Here is a 16975-nt window from a genome sequence, read left to right as displayed (position 1 = left end):
GAATCTGATGACTTTATAAAACTAAAAGCAGATTAGAAACCATACGGCTGTGGCGCAGTGGGTTGTGTGTATGTGTTCGGATCAGGTTCAAACCCCACTGCAGTCAGCATGTCGTTGTGTGCCTGAGACACTTCACCCCAAATTGCTCCTGTGGGGATTGTCCACAGTATTGAGTATGTTAGTCGCTTTGGATAAAAGCGTCTAACAAGTATCTAATAATACTGTGAAAAGTGACTGGCTACACCAGGGGGGTCAAACTCAAATACACAGTGGGCCAAAATAAAAAAATGCCTACTAGTTGAGGGCCGGACTGGTTCAATGATTATTGCAAAACTTATTGAAATTAACTTATTGCACATATTAAAGCTTAAATGGTTGCCTATAAAAACAACATTAAACATTAAATAATCAGTTGCATTCATTTCTTATGGCTCTATCTGCAGCTTTTCCAGAGACATTTCTCATGATTACATTTTTCCACAGGCCAACAACAGCTTCAACAAAACTATTCCCCTCAAAGAACAAACCAAACATGCCCTGTTGTCGTGAGAGAAAAAGTGCAGAAGGAAACATCCATTAAACTCAGTGTGCTGCTCTGTGATGCTAGCTCAGATACTTGGCATCTCGTCTTGGCTGCAAGTTCATCGATGTTTGGGCTCAGGCTCTGAGCTGAGGAGACCCTCAGGATGGAGTGAAGGTGTGAGAGCAATATACCGGCGGGCCAGATCTAATAGTAATTAAAAATTATCCTGCGGGCCGAAATTAAATCCACCAAGGGCCTGATTTGGCCCCCGGGCCTTGAGTTTGACACATGTGGCCTCGACTGAGCCTTTAATAACAATTATTCAGCTGTAAAAGATTTCATTTGTTTTACGTGCCACACTGTCCAAGTTGGCGATGTCAGATTCTGATGATGAAGCCATTTGCTGTAGTTAATTTGTGTGGAAAAGAGAGAGGGTGAGTAAGGCTCAGATATTCTTTTAGTCCTGTTTTAGTTATTGTTTGACCTCATTCAACATAGCTAAACTATAACTTCAATACGGACTCTTTTACTTGAAATACGTCACGTGATGAGCCCGAGGGGAGTTTTGGCTGGAGGTTAATTTCCTCCAGTTTACCAGAATGACTGTGATCTTCTGACTAAATTCACAATTGTGCAATTGATGAATTTCCCCACCAACCTATTGCCTAATTGGAGAACAGAGAGTGCAGCACTGTGAGTTACAGCACTCATCAGGTGACGCCATTATCACATTGGGCTTAACATGCACAATTATTTTTGAGGTTATTTTAGAAACAAAGAAAATGCATGTTCTGAAATATGAAAGGAAAGCTAGGGCATCAATCATTTTGCATTACCGTTATATTTACCTGTGCACTTATTTAGATAGAAGGCAAGTGGACGGAGGAAGTATTTAGATCCCTTACTTTAGTAAAAGTGTAAATACCATACTGTGAACATACTTTATTCCAATTGAAAAGCCTGAATTGAAATCAGAATACATTTATTCGTCCCACATACAGTAGGGGAAATTTACATTTGAGCATACATGCACTCAAAGTATCTAAAGAAAAACCTAAAACAATCAATCGATTAGAAACTGTTCTTGTATGAACTGTGGTTTAATTTAAAATAAAAACATTACATTTCTTAATACAAATATTTACTTAAAGTAGCTAAGGCTGTAAATGATATGTAGTGGACTAAAAAGCATAATATTCCCTATGAATGGTACTGAAGTAGAAGTATAAATAAGATATCAAAGTAAAGTACAAGTACATGTTATACTTGAATAAATGCCACCACTGATATAGTAAGATACAAATGGTGATGAAAAACACAAAGAAACTATTAACTATTATTTGATCTACCTGCAGGCACCAGGGTTTTGTTTTTTCACTTGCAGTAATGTGTATATATCATGTCACATGTGTGCAACAACAGGCTTTAATTTTGTATATTTTGTTTGTATTTAGTCATTGTAGTTTCACTCGATTCACTTGCAGGTTTTCTTTGTGTGTATGACACGTCACATGTCTCGTGTCAGCTGGGTCACCATGGCATGGTGCACAAGGCTAATGCTGTGTGAAAGGCAAACAAAGAGCAAACTGGAGGAGGTCAGCTTTGTATGTACACCTTGATAATGCTCGACTAAGGTCTTCACAGTGCCGACACAAAGGTGAGTGAAGGTGACAGCTCTTTTAAATCTTACAGTTTATTACAGAGACAATTATAATCAGCATAATTAAATAAAGAAATGGTTTATTATCTTGTGATATCTCATTTTGTGAGCTGTTGGACAGAAAACACAAACAAGGTCAACACGGTTACCTCAGTGTGTCTTGGCTGAGCTCCTGCAAACATCCAGTGTTACCGAGCAACAGTGAGCGTTTGACGGCGGGCGTGAAGCATATAAACCTGTTAATGGAAAGCTACTTGCATACAAAATTAAAAACGGGTGCTTAGGAGGAAATACTATACTTTGTTGACATAATATACCATAATTAATTTCTGACATACTAAACTAACTTTTATGACGTTACATTCAATGCATTTTATTCACAAACAGTTTCAAATACAATCATAATACATGATGGAGATATGTGGAATGGGACATAAACGATCCAGACACTAAACAGGAAGTCCAACACATTGTACGTGATGGAGCGGGACTTCTCTCAGCAGTTGACCAATCACAACAGAGCTGGCCAGCTAACCAATCAGAGCAGACTGGGCTCTGGTCTCAGACAGAGGGTGAAAAGAGGTGCAGCAGCACAGGCAGTATGAGAACAATAAAGAGCTTTTTGAACCTTAAAGCATGGAGACATGTAGAGGCAAGAAATACAAATATGCACCTGGAAATTAGCATAATATATCGTCAATATGAAATATCTTAATGTAGCATACAGCCATATATATATATATATACAAAAAGTGTTCTGTACTGTAAACATTTCCTGCTACATCTGTGCTGTATTTGTAGCCATTCTTATTCCAACATCTGGCTCAGAATCCCAAAGCATTTCCTCAAAGGACAGGAAGGATTTGCACATGAGTGTTTGTTCATCACTGTCCTCCACCTCTACTCGCTCTTCTTCTTGGTGGCATCAGGGCAGAGGACCTGAGCCAGGAGGACGCAGCTGAGACAGGCTGACAGAGTGTGGGACACCGTGGCTAACCAGTTTCCTGTCTCCTGTAAGACACAGTTTGGAGCAGTTAGTAAAGGTAACCATGAGAGATTGGAGTATAGTGCATGCTGTGTTTCTGTGTGAGCGTACCTGTAGAGACACAAAGATGAATCCCAGAGAGCCGGCCCAGGACAGAAGCACCGACAGAGAGGACAGCTGGCCCGTGCTGTCGTTACTGTGGTTTGTTCCAGCCTGGAAGACCTGGAAACAACGATAACAGCAAATACATTCTCTGTCCTCTGATAGATTTACATTTTACATGCTTACTTTTAGTTTGTCTCAAAAAGCCATGTGTGTAAAAAAAGTGATCCACTAACAGAGATGTTAGAAAGATATTCACGAGTGTGATTTGTTTAGTTGTATTTTATAATTAGAGAATTCATAGATTTTACTGCATGATTTTCCAGATTCAAGACTGTTATTGTCATTTGTACAATAGCTACCGTGTAGTTATGACAATGAAGATCTGAGGTCCTCCAACAGTGCAACACATAAAATAGTGCAAGTGCATTTGTAGTTTTGTATGTGTACTTGCTAAATATTTTTAGACAGAGAAATAATTTTTTCTTATGCATTTGTGGAAGGTGTTTTACATTAACACATTTCACGCATTATTGGTCTGTTCATACATAATAATTGAAACAAATCTACCTCCATACAGGTTGTAATGGTCATAGGACAGCAAACATATTGAGCTGCAGAGATATGTTTGAGTTGCTACCTTGCTTGCTATTAAAGCCGGCAAACAGGAGGCCTGCATCGCTGAGACGACTGCTGCCGCTGCATAGGACGCCAGAAGGAAAATGGCCCCTCCGAAAGCCAAGAGGAACAGAATTCCTGCCATGAAAAGAGAATAACAGGAATGAATAAAGAATTTCCTGCACAAAGAAAAAAAAAGGCTACACTGAAAACCAGCTCTGGTTTCAGACAGAGGGGGAAAAGAGGTAGGCAGTGCAGGAAGACCTTTTTAAACATTAAACAGTAGAGGCACAAAAAACAAATATGAACTTGAAGATGAGCACAACATGTCCTCTTTAACTCAGTGAAATGTGTTCTTTGAACACAAGGTCCCTCTGAGAAGTTTATGAGACACAAGATAACACCACAAGAGGGCGCTCCACGAAAGCATTGAGCAAAGAATTAAACAGGAAGACTTTATGAGTCACTGATAAACCCTTCTTCACATAAACATCAGACTGAACAACACAAGCGTTTTAGTAGCAGAAATATAAATACTATTAATATACTCATACAGGATGCACAGGAGCTTTTCATTTTTCAATAAAGCATTTGACTTCTTAATGATTGATGTGACTGATGACTCTACAAAAGTCACCTTCTGTGAAAATACAGTTATGACTTTTGACTATATACATTTTTATTGAATAACTCTGTAGAGTGTTTAAGCTTGAAAAAGGCATGAAGGCCTTGCTGAGGCTTCATCTAGTCAGTGCTTCTCAAATGGGTCCGCGGACAACTGGTGGCCCGTGAGCGCCCCTTAGTGGTCCGTGAGTATATTGGTAAAATTTCACATTTGAAATAAATAAATACATTTAAGATTTCCGCACTCTCGCGGGAATATCTCCGCAATGAAGCGAGCTTAAGTTTCAAGCCCAGCGCAACACCTTCATCACACATGTTGCCTCTTGCTTGTACCATTTTCAGGCGATTTGTAATCTGTTCTAGAAAAAGGATGTGATTTGGGATATTTGTGGAGTTAGGTGGTCCGCGAGTGTTTTTTTATTGGTTAAGTGGTCTTTGGTATGAAAAAGTTTGAGAAACACTTATCTAGATAAACCTAATCAGAAGCTATTTCAATGGTTCTTAAATGTAACTACTGTACTGACAAAAGGTGGTGTGGTTTTTGAAAGGTGTTCAACATCAACAATTGTAGGCAATGTATTGAGGCTATCATTTTTGGATAAAAAAGTAAGTAATGACAAAGGATTGGAAAACAAACTATGAAAGGAAATGGTTTAAAGTGATCATAACAGGCATTATTTTGTAATGACAAAGCTTGGGGGGGGGGGGTAGAAGATGCAGCCGCCAGATTCCTCACACACCAGATCATGGCACCACATCCCCCCCCGGCATCCCGTTAAAAAAAAATGCATTAAAAGTACATTCATATTTTGGAATATGAAATAAGAAAAATTGTGCTTGAGTGTGCGCTAACCTGGGAGGGTTCGGCCACGATAATACAGGATGAGGAAGACAATGGCGGCAGTCTGGGTCAACGTGATGAGCCTCTCACCCCAGGCACTGCGAAGAAGTAAAACACATCTATGATAAGTATAATAACAGATATACAGTCAGCTGCAGACAAAAGCTCTCAGAGAAACATCCTTCCATACATGCCAACCTTTCCAAATCCAAAAGAGGTAGGTTTGCACGCGGCAAATGTGCACGCCCAAATGAGGTAATCAGAAGAAATGGAACCCCAGTAATCACATGTATAAACCAAGTATTTAACATGTATTGCATCATTTTATGCATTTTTCAGAAAAAGTGGTAGTTTGGTAAACAGTGACATCAACGATATGTCTGGTCTGTAAAATGCCCGAAAAGTAAAAGAATGGGAGATAAATATCCCAAAGTCTCCACATTTTATAATATTTTTTAATGTGTTTCTGGTCCTCTTTCAGTTGAGACAGTGCAGATGAAGGATGTGTCAGGATGTAGAACTCTTGTGTGAACATTGGATAAAGCCAGGCTCATATTCTTGTTTCATGTTGTTGATATATTAGAGTCAAAGGTTTGCACAGAGCAAAATATCTTTGTGTTGCGCCATAGATCAGAAAATACTGCATTAAAAAAGTAATTTCCTGCATTTTTCTACTGATAAAGTGTGATATAAATAATGTACAGGCTTTCAGATTGCTGTAGTTCACTAAACAGAGACATTAACGACATGTTTGGTGTTGAAAATGACAGAAAAAGTTAAAGAATGGGAGATAAATATCCCTAAATCTCAAAATTGTATTATATTTTGTGTGTGTTTGTGGTCCTCTTTCAGTTCAGACACTGTAGGATGCTTCCGGAAAAGACCAAACACTGGATGTCTTTCAGTCGCCAACTGTTTGAGACACTGATATTAACGGGGAAATCCTGCAGTACTCAAATGCCTCGTCTCTGTTCCCTCACTCACTTAATTGGGGGTGATTACCCATCAGCCCCGGGGGTGCAGAGGAAAGGCAACGTTACCCCCGGTCTGCACGTTGTTTCTCTTTCAGAAACACAGAGGACTGTTTGTATGATGCGATCACGCTGCAAACGGTGTCCGCCAAAAGTCGAGTCCAGTGTCTACGGAGTGTCATTTTTATTTGTTATAGTTTGGGAAGATCGAAAATCGGTAGAGAAAACCAGCTGAGTCGGAAGGCGGTAGAAACATGTCAAAAGCGGTAGACTACCGCCCAAATCGGTAGGGTTGGCAGGTATGTGTCCTTCTCTCCAGAACATTAACAGACTTCCTGTTTAACTTGGCGGATTGACATTAAGGAGTGTACATTTGTTTGAATTGATGTCATCAGTGCACACCCAGTGGCTTGTTCAAACAGTGAGTCATATTCATAAACTGAAGCTAGCTGAGGAAATAACTGCTGAAACGCGCTTTGATGTTGGGCTTGTTGTTGACATCGGAGTATACTAATAGCATCACAGAAATAGATGTAAACGGTAAAGTGAATGCATCTCAACTCAGGACACAGTAGTAAGAGGAATAATGAGTAACATGCAACTGATTAATTAATGACTTGTGGTCTGATCTACCAGTGAATCAGACAGAGAACTCTTTTGTGTTATTTCGATGCTATATACGTACAAGAGGGGGAAGTGGTGTGCTATGGCGTACACGACAGGACAGGAGAAGGCGTAGAGCTGCAGCAGGGCGGAGGTCAGACTCAGACCATCTGCACTTCTCCTCCACAATATCTTCAGCAGCTGGGGGAGCTGCGCTGCACAGAGACCACAACATGCAGTCAGTGTCAGGATTAACAATACATATCTTTACAAATGAGTAAAACATTGAACAATTGCAGTGGAAGACGGAAACATTTCGCTCTTGATTTGCAATTATTGTCTGTATTTCGTTGAGGGGGAGGTTCTTCTTCATCTTCTTCTTCTTCTTCTTCTTCTTCTTCTTCTTCTTATTATTATTATCATTATTATTATTATTATGTGTGGTTCAGTCAGTAGGGGCTTGGACTGGGAGCTGTCGGGTCGTCGGCTCAAGTCCCCGACCAGACCTATAATATGGAGTGTGGACTGCTACTTGGAGAGGTCCCAGTTCACCTCCTGCCCTGCCGTGGAGCCCTTGAGCAAGGCACCGGACACCCCCCTTCCCCCCTCACTCCCATTGCTCCCCGGGCGCTGTACAATAGCTTCCCACTGCTCCTAGTACTAGACTCCTGGTACTAGGATGGGTTAAAAGCAGAGGCCAAATGTCACTGTGTGTGCTCTGCACGTGTGACCATTAAAGATTCTATAATTATTATTAAAAAGAATGTGGAAATATGAAAGATTGTTGTACGTCACAGCTAATGTCATAATATAGTATTTTCATCATATAGCAGTTAGCCATAAAAGAGTCATAAAAAGGCATAGCATCATATGCAATAAAAATGAGTTAAAAAATAAAGTATATCATACAAATTTCCCAAAAAAGTTGTAGTATAGTTTAATGTAAAAAAGTACTTGTATAGTACGTCATAACATCTCACTTTAAAGTCATAATAGAGTATGGCATGAAACAGTATAATCATAATTAATGGTATTTCTTTTTAGAGTTTTTCCCAGTCCTCAAAGTGCTTTACATTACATGTTACGTATATAATACATTAAATACTGTTGGCAATACCCACAGGAGCAATTTAGGGTGGAGTATAGTAGGTCATGGAAAACTCACAGTACAGTACTGTATGTCTTCTTAGTATCCAGATACAATGCTCTACTTTATTTTTGCAGTGGCAGGGTTCAGCTTCTAAGAGATATTTAGAGATGTCACTGTTTCTGCATTTCAGATATTTAAATGCAGTGATGTTGTGATGCCATCAGCAGGCCTGATGTTGACATGGTGATCTACAGGGTTCAGCGTTACACAACAGTTTATCAGAAGAGTTTGTGACTCATCACTGTGGTGGCCATTGATCAATCATTATGGAGAGGACAGACTTCTTTGTTACTGTTGCATGATTACATCAGATGTAAGGCTTATCTTCTTACCCAGGAGAGTGTCCAGTAAGATCAAAAATCCCATAACTCTGCTCATCACAAACCTAAGGCAAGCCCCTGAAACATAGATACAAACAAATATTAAAAACAATAAGAAGTGGGAGAAGTACTCAGATCTTGTACTTGAGTAAAAGTAGAAGTACCAGAGTGTAGGAATACTCTGTTACAGTAAAAGTCCTGCATTCAAAATGTTACTCAAGTAAAAGTACAAAAGTATATTTAAAGTACCAAAAGTAAAAGTACTCATTCTGCAGTTTGGTCCATTTCAGAATAATATATGAAGTGTTTTATAATTATTGATCATTAAACTGTTCTCAAAGCTGGTAAAGGTGCAGCTAGTTTGAATGACTTTGTATACTGCAGGGTAGCTTGTGAATTTACTCCAGGTGGAACTAAAGTCTGATTCCACACTTGATTATATTTCACATCATTCATCCAGATCTGTAAAGTAACTAAAGATATTACATAAATGTAGTGGAGGAAAAAAGTACACGATTTATCTCTGATTTGAGGTGAAGTAGAACTAAGTACAAAGTAGCATAACATGTAAACACGCAGTTAAAGTACAAGTACCTCAAAGCACAGTAGCCTACTTGAGTAAATGTACCTAGTTATTTTACACCCCTGCTTTAGTTTGCATTAAACAGGATTTTGTAGACGAATTACGGAAATAATAGCCACATTTAACACATTATATCACAGTTTGTAAAAACGCTAAACACAGTGCTAGGCTAGAGAAGAAACGCCTCCTCACATCTGGAGATTTCTGCAGGATTTCCCCAGAGACTGTTTATATATTAATAAACAGTCTTCGTTCCAAAAAGTCCTCACGAGGAGCTCACCGTTCATGTGGAAGTTGACGAAAAACCTCTCGTAACATTTTTCTGGCATTAAAAAAGTAACCAGGAAGTTTTTGAAGGCAGACGGGGCCATGGTGGAGCTGCAGCCGGGACTGGTGCTCTGTGCCTGGGGGAGGGACTCTGAGGATCCCCGGTGTTTATAGAGGAGCCGGAGGGTGCCCTGACCTCTGAAGACCCCCCTCTCTCTCTCTGATAGGCTCCCCTGTCCAGTGTCCTGCTGTTAAATATAGGCATCTTAAATAATGATAGCTGAATATATATTTTGTTAATCATTTTGTAACTTTAACAATGAACTATACAAACAACCTTTATTATTAATATGATGTATTCATTATTTTAAATATAAATACGTGACTTGATTAGTTTTTGGTGTAAAGTTTTAGCTTTTTCCCCCCATGTGAAGAAAGGGCCATTTAAATTACTTGTTGCTCTCCTTCCTTAAAAAAACAGATTATAGGAAAATGCAAAAATATTAATTTGTGTTTTCAATTTTATTTATGTGAAAAATAGGCCATTAAAACGAAATCTCTTTATAACTACATTTAGAAGAAGTTTTATTTTTCACTTAAATCAAATAAATAAATAAATAATAATCATAATAATATAGGTGACAATACATATTCAAGATTTTGCACAATAACGTGATAAAAAAAAAAAAATTGCAGCGGGGACTTATACAAAGAAATAATTGAATAAATACATTCCTTAACATCATTTATAAGGGAATCCTAAATTCATTACACTTAAACAATACAAAAGACAACTTCCATATTGCAACAGCCTCCTATGGTTCACCTGCAAACATCCTCAACAAACTTCAATACATCCAGAACTCCGCCGCCCGTCTACTCACCCACACCCGAATCCGTGACCACATCACCCCCGTCCTCATCAAGCTCCACTGGCTCCCCCTCCCCCAGAGAATTCAGTACAAAATCCTCCTGATGACATACAAAGCCCTCCATAACCTGGCCCCATCCTACCTGACTGACCTCCTCCACAGACACACTCCCACTCGCTCCCTCCGCTCTGCTACTGCCCCCCCCCCGCACCCCCTGGAACTCACTATCCCAATCCATCAGAGACTCTTCCTTCCTCACAGCATTCAAAACATCACTCAAAACCCACCTGTTCAACACTGCATTCAACCACTGACCCCCCCCCCCCCCCCCCTATTTTCTGTTTTGTTTATCTCTTTTTGTATGTCTTTGTTTGTTTTGTTTGTTTTTTTAATTTATTTATTTTATTCTCTGTCAAAGCGTCTTTGAGTTTCTAGAAAAGGGCTATTCAAGTCACATGTATTATTATTATTATTATTATTATTATTTCTAAGTTTTCATCTTCCGACATTAAAGCCATCAATTACATTTTATGATGCATGCATTCATTGCAGGTTTGACTCCCTGGTTAGATATATATATATATATATATTAGGGATGATTAATCAGGTAGTTCATCTTTTACAGAGAAAATTGCATTGCATGAAATGAGGGGAGACGGTGTAAACATATAAAATATACACACACATGACAGATACCCCCCCCTATTTAAGTAAGAATAGTGCAAAATATGCTAAATTAAAATTACTCAAATAAATAACTGAAGTGCGTGTGTAACTTATCACACCTCCCTCACCATCAGGGGACTTGTCTTCTCTAAAAACAGGAAGGAATAGAGCAGAAGAGTCAGTGCAGCCGTTAGTCAACAACCACTCTGACAAGATGTCTACTGCAAAATGTTCCAAATTCATCGCCTTTTCTCTGTATCCGTTCGTGTTCATCTCCATCCTCTGTAACATCGTGCTGTTCTTCCCCGACGGGTCCGTCAAGTACGCACAGCAGGGCCTCATCACCGAGGAGGTGAAATACATGGGGGGGCTCCTCGGAGGAGGAATCATGGTGAGTGGAAACAGACAGCAGAATAAAGGCAAACAAATAAAAAGACAAAATAGAGACAAGCCCATATTAGTCCAAATTAAAATAAGGACTAATAGGTGCACATTTTAAAAGCGAAGTGAAATTATGAATGTATATAAGCTTGTGTATAATGCATGTATTGCACGTTGTATTGCTGAGTGAAGTTGCAGCAGAATAACGACTGCGTTCTGCTGCAACTGTGAATGCAAAAGAGTGTAGGCCTATATCGCACATACGGTAGCAGCGTTATTGCACGAGATTGTCACAGTCAGTATTGTTTGGTGGTCTACCAGGGGCCGTGGTGGCTGTACCGTCTGAAGGAGGTGACTTTGGAATAGATGTAACTTGTTTCAGAGTTGTGCTGCCTATGGTAAATGAACAACATTCTCTATAGCGTTTGTTAAATTGGTTTCAGTAAGTTAGTCCTAATTTGGGGCTAAATTGGTCAAAATATGTGTTTTTCTTAACTAGCTATAGTCAACATGTATCCCATTCTGGTGTAAGAGACCGTCAAGAGGCACCAAGACTTCCTTTTTCAAGAAAGGTTTGAAAAGGAATCCCTCTAAACGGACTGTGAAAAGGTTTCTTCGGTGCGGATCTTTTTTTTTTTTAAGGAATGTCATTTGCTATTTTGAACATGTTTTCACACAATGGCGTCCTCTTATTCCCTGACAATTAATGTGTTCCTCCGTAGGTGTTGATCTCATCGATTTACATCCACTTCACTGGAGATAATGGCTGCTGTGGGAATCGTTTTGGGGTGAGTCAGTCGGAGTCAGTAGTCAGAGCGCCTTGAGTTCACATTGTTTTGTCAATCTATTTTTCTCCGGGGAAGAAGAACGTTCTACTAGATTCAAGTGTTCGATGGAGGTTAATCAAGCGGAGAATGACTCAATACAAAAAAAGGAAACGAATATGCTGCATAATGCTGCATCACCATTGCAGAACATGAATTCTCGATAAAGGGATGAAGATGCACATTTAGTTTCCCCTTTTCTTACTTTTCTTAAAAAGCACACTCATTTCTATCGTAATGGCGTCGGTTCAACCAGAAAAACCACTGGTATAATGATACCAACTGAAAATATTTTAAAGGTCCCCCATGATACTGTTTTTCATCAATATATTATAGGTCTCAGATATATACAAACATGTCTCTGAAGTGTTTGGCTCCAAATACCAAACAGATCATTGCAGCATTACCCATAATCCCCTCTGTTTCAGCCCTGTTTCCAAAGTGCTGATTCTCTGTCTGTTACTTTAGATGAAAATAAGGAGCCCCTCCCCACGCCCCTCTGAGAGAGATTTGGTTAAAAAGAACTCAATGGTGCTCTAGGAGGAGATTCAGGTGCTAAGGTGTGGGGGGCGGGGGGGGGAGGGGGTTACTTTGGTTGGTGATTGCTTAATGGTTACACAAGCCAAAAAAATCGTTATGACATCATAAAGTGGCCAAAATCTGATCAGCTCATTTTCAGACAGGTTTTTATAGAAATGGATCAGGACAAAAAGAGAGAGAATCTTTGTTCCTGAAACTTCCAGAATCTCTTTACACAGAGGGGACACATGTTGATGTAGAAGAGACATAAAGAAGTGGATTTTGCATAATAGGTGACCTTTAACATCTAAATCTCTGACCTTTCTTTGTCATTTGACTGCAGATGTTCCTCTCCATTGCCTTCGCTGCAGTGGGGGTGGCCGGCGCTTTCTACAGCTTCATTGTGGCGTTGATCGGTCTGAACAGTGGGCCCCTCTGCTACGCTGACGGCGAATGGACGACACCTTTCAAACACAGGTTACGAACAGATTTCCGATTTAAAAAGGACATATTATGCTTATTTTCAGGTTCATATTATAGTATTTAGTGTCTCTACTGTGACATGTCTCCATGCTCTAATGTTCAAAAAGCTCTTTATTTTCCTCATACTGCCTGTGTTGCAGCACCTCTTTTCACCCTCTGTCTGAAACCAGAGCGCAGTCTGCTCTGATTGGTTAACTGGCCGGCTCTGTTGTGATTGGTCAACCGCTTACAGATGTCCCGCACCTTAGCCTATCATGTACAATATGTTGGAGCGTTAGCCATTGTTACTAAGTGATGTCACTATGTTACGGAAGTAAACAAAGGAGTCCAATGGAGGCGTTTCTCCCTCTGATGGAAACTTAAGCCTTTGTCAAAGTCAAAGTCAACTTTATTGTCAATCTTCCAGTTTCTGTTTTACAGACAGAGAGCTCGAAACACGGTTTCTCACAATCCTAAATACAAAAATAAATATGTATGCAAATATGTTTATACCTATATATACACAATCAAAAGAAACATTTATGCACACATTAAGACCTAAATAAAAGCACTACAATCAATATATACAAAATAACAGTCACTTCAATATCTTTGAGAATTTAGTAGTGCAAGACTGTCCATAGCAGCGTTAATAAAGTGTCTGGTGATGGAATTTTGCAGCCCATTTACATGCACAAAAACCTAAAACATACTATATGAAAAGGAAACCCTCCAAAAACAGAATAGGGCCCCTTTAAAAACGATGAAGTGGTTGTCATTTAAGCATCTTATTTCCCACAGTAACACCTCCTACCTGGCCGACTCTTCTTTGTGGGCAAAGTGTGTTGAGCCTAAGAACGTGGTGCAGTTCAACATCGGGCTGTTCCTCACCCTGATGGCCACCAGCTGTCTGCAGGCGCTGCTCTGCGCCGCGCAGATAATCAACGGCCTCGCTGGCTGCATGTTTGGAGCCTACAACGAGAACAAGCTGGATGAAGCCCCACTATCATAAGCAAGGCGAGGCAAGTTTATTTACATAGCACCTTTCGACACAAGGCAATTCAAAGTGCTTCACAAAAATGAAAGACATTAAGAAACATATTATGAAATGGCATTTAAAAACACTCATTTAAAAGCAAAGATGATACAACATGAATATCAAAGGTACATGAATTTAAGTAACAGAGCAGTGTGAGAAACACACATCTGAAATGTTTAGGTCTCTCAATCATTGCTCACTTTTTAGCAGAAATTGTTTTCTTTGACCTCACTTTCTTTCTACTTCTTTTTTAACTTAATTCGTCTGCAGCAGATAGATGGATTCAAAAAGTTCTGTCCACCAGTTTATTTTTACATTTGATGTGTGTTTTTTTTTATTCAGGAACCATGAGTCAGGAGGAACTAATACCACTTCTGAAGATTTCAATGGCGCCACCTACTGGAAAGCTGGGAGAAGTTTGCTTCGCTGCATCTGCATCAAACGCTGCATGGCTTTTAATAACTTACTGCTGTTGGAAGATCATTAGGGCCATAAAGAGGAACAATTATGAGATGAAGTTTGAGTAAAAGGCAATGAGTTAAGATGTCAAGAATAAAGACAGATATCATTATTTTGCCAGGTATAATATGATCATTTGTTTTGTAATTTGAATGCAGATTTAAATGCTATAGCGATAGCATGTAGTTTGAAAAACAACTTAATTCTGGAAATGTTTAAAATAAATTGTGCATGCGTTTTTTACCCTGGCCCTAAACTCCACCATACTCTTGTGTCCTGTATTTTTTCAGACTTTAAAAACGTTAGCTTAATTTAATTATGCTTTACAATGTTACAGTGTATTAAAGATACAAATGCTAATTATAGTCAAGTTTTACTGTCAAGTTACATCATTGTATTGTTGACTGCAATAAAGCAATACGGTTACAGTATCTTTATCTATACAAATGTTTCAGAGTTATCTCAACTTGTTGGACATTTACTTTTGAACAGCTGACTGTTATGAGAGCCAACAGGTTAGATATCAGGAAGGTTAAAGTGTCGTATTCACCTGCTGATTCTCCCAGCAGTGTAATGCTGTTTAACAAAACAAACTAAGCTAAATGTCACTGCTTATTGCCTGATAACGGGGAGAGAAAGTGGATTATGGCACACTTTATTTTATGATGCAGCACATGTACTTCTGTTTAACCCTAACACAGGAGTAGTTACTTTCATCCTTTGATGAACATGTCAATACACAATTTATGATACTACTATGATTTATGTAAGATAACAGAACAACGAGACCTTAGAAAAGAGGAAACCAAGATATCAAAGGTATCAAAAATGTGTCCTTCACACCAACAATGAAACACATGAGCACAGACTAGAGTTTAAAAAAGCAGGGACACAATCTGAGCTGACAGAACATGTACATACAGTTAAGCTCATACACACTATTTTATGAACATATAGGTTCACCTGCTGAATTAAAAAAGAACAAATGAACCAAAGAAAGTTAAAACCATGAAGCAGATGCAGGCAGTATAGTATACAGAACAGTACAGTTTACAAAGTAGAAATACAATCTGATCCTTTAAAAACAACACAACATGCTCTTTTTGTAACATTTTAATACTGCTAGCATTTTTGGGAAATCTCACTAATCTGATGACGTCTTTCTTTTATGTAACTCTAAGGCACATGTGTCAAACTCAAGGCCCGGGGGCCAAATCAGGCCCTTGGTGGATTTAATTTCGTCCCGCAGGATAATTTCTAATTACTATTAGATCTGGCCCACTGGTATATTGCACGCACACCTTCACTCCATCCTGAGGGTCTCCTCAGCTCAGAGCCTGACCCCAAACATTGATGAACTTGCAGCCAAGATGAGATGCCAAGTATCTGAACTAGCATCACAGAGCAGCACCCTGAGTTTACATGGATGTTTCCTTCTGCACTTTTTCTCTCACGACAACAGGGCATGTTTGGTTTGTTCTTTGAAGCTGTTGTTGGCCTGTGTAAAAATGTAATCATAAGAAATGACGGAGGAAAAGCTGCAGATAGAGCCATAAGAAATGAATGCAACTGATTATTTAATGTTTAAAGTTGTTTTTATAGGCAATAATTTAAGCTTTGTTAGTTCCTGGTTTAATATGTGCAATAAGTTCATTTCAATAAGTTTTGCAATAAACATTGAACCAGTCCGGCCCTCGAATAGTACCCATTTTTAAATGTTGGCCCACTGTGTAGTTTGACTCCCCTGCTGTACAGGGAATACTGTTACCATTTTTTTTATATCTAACTTTATCCTGTTAAATCTGTAACTCCTGTGGCCTGGTTGTCAGTGATGGTGGTTGTGTTGCTAATAACAAATGGGAACAACTCTCCTCTTTATGTGAGGAAGGACACTAATCAATATTTACAACCGTTATCACTGAAGACTAACAGCCTCGCCCTGGTGTTGCCTGGAGACAGCACGTGTTTTGGGAAGCTCTTCTTGCTTTAACTTACTGACACAATTTCCACAAAACCGCAGTCAACAGCAGAGGAACTGAAACAAGTGTTCTTGCATGTAACTCTCTGTAATGTTGTCTAGTATCACCATTTTGGGGTTGAATGTCAATGACACATTGTTCTTGCTAAGTGTACACTTCAGATCTAAAGTCCAACCGTGCTCTGATCCTGAGGCACAATGTCAACATTCACCAGAATACCACACACATAGTGGAGTTGAAACATGTTTCAGTAAATCATGCTTTTCACAATCCCCTCTTTAGTAGCACTTAATATTGATCTATTACAGCACGCTAAGTAACTGAGATTTACAACTGAAGACCCATCTTTTCACATTGGCTTTTGAGATGTAGTGATGTGTTCTGTTTTTATGTTTGTTCCTTTCTGGACTCTCTGTGTTTTGTTTTTATGTTAACCTTAAATTCTGCCTCATGTTGTTACTGTATTCATGTTGTGGTCTTAATTTTAACTTTTGTTCTTTCTTGTGAAGCACTTTGTGAATGTTATT

The 16975-nt window shown here is 39.2% G+C and overlaps 2 protein-coding genes across 4 annotated transcripts; one reads left to right on the top strand and one right to left on the bottom strand.

Annotated features, from left to right (window-relative positions):
- Window positions 1-2198: 2198 nt before the first annotated feature.
- Window positions 2199-10931, bottom strand: LOC307020059 (mannose-P-dolichol utilization defect 1 protein-like). Of its 2 annotated transcripts, none has more exons than XM_079651161.1 (8): window positions 10914-10931; window positions 9261-9495; window positions 8410-8475; window positions 7010-7142; window positions 5366-5451; window positions 3911-4026; window positions 3280-3390; window positions 2199-3194 (listed from the first exon to the last, which is right to left on the bottom strand). In XM_079651161.1, exons 1-8 carry the CDS (start codon window positions 10914-10916, stop codon window positions 3084-3086), a joined length of 861 nt encoding a protein of 286 aa, XP_079507287.1. In that variant the 5' UTR covers window positions 10917-10931; the 3' UTR covers window positions 2199-3083. The 2 variants fall into 2 exon arrangements, with proteins under 2 accessions (XP_079507287.1, XP_079507286.1); XM_079651160.1 differs by lacking the exon at window positions 10914-10931 and adding an exon at window positions 10132-10280.
- LOC307020061 (transmembrane 4 L6 family member 4-like) lies at window positions 6789-14916 on the top strand. 2 transcript variants are annotated; one of them, XM_079651164.1, is made up of 6 exons: window positions 6789-6864; window positions 10920-11176; window positions 11889-11954; window positions 12853-12986; window positions 13773-13988; window positions 14353-14916. In XM_079651164.1, exons 1-5 carry the CDS (start codon window positions 6804-6806, stop codon window positions 13981-13983), a joined length of 729 nt encoding a protein of 242 aa, XP_079507290.1. In that variant the 5' UTR covers window positions 6789-6803; the 3' UTR covers window positions 13984-13988; window positions 14353-14916. The 2 variants fall into 2 exon arrangements, with proteins under 2 accessions (XP_079507290.1, XP_079507289.1); XM_079651163.1 differs by having other exon boundaries at window positions 13773-13993.
- Window positions 14917-16975: the final 2059 nt, after the last annotated feature.

Source organism: Notothenia rossii, assembly GCF_949606895.1.
Source record: "Notothenia rossii genome assembly, chromosome: 9".
Taxonomy (NCBI): Eukaryota; Metazoa; Chordata; class Actinopteri; order Perciformes; family Nototheniidae; genus Notothenia; species Notothenia rossii.
Note: the sequence above shows the minus strand (reverse complement) of the source record. Positions and strands in the feature narration are given on the sequence as shown.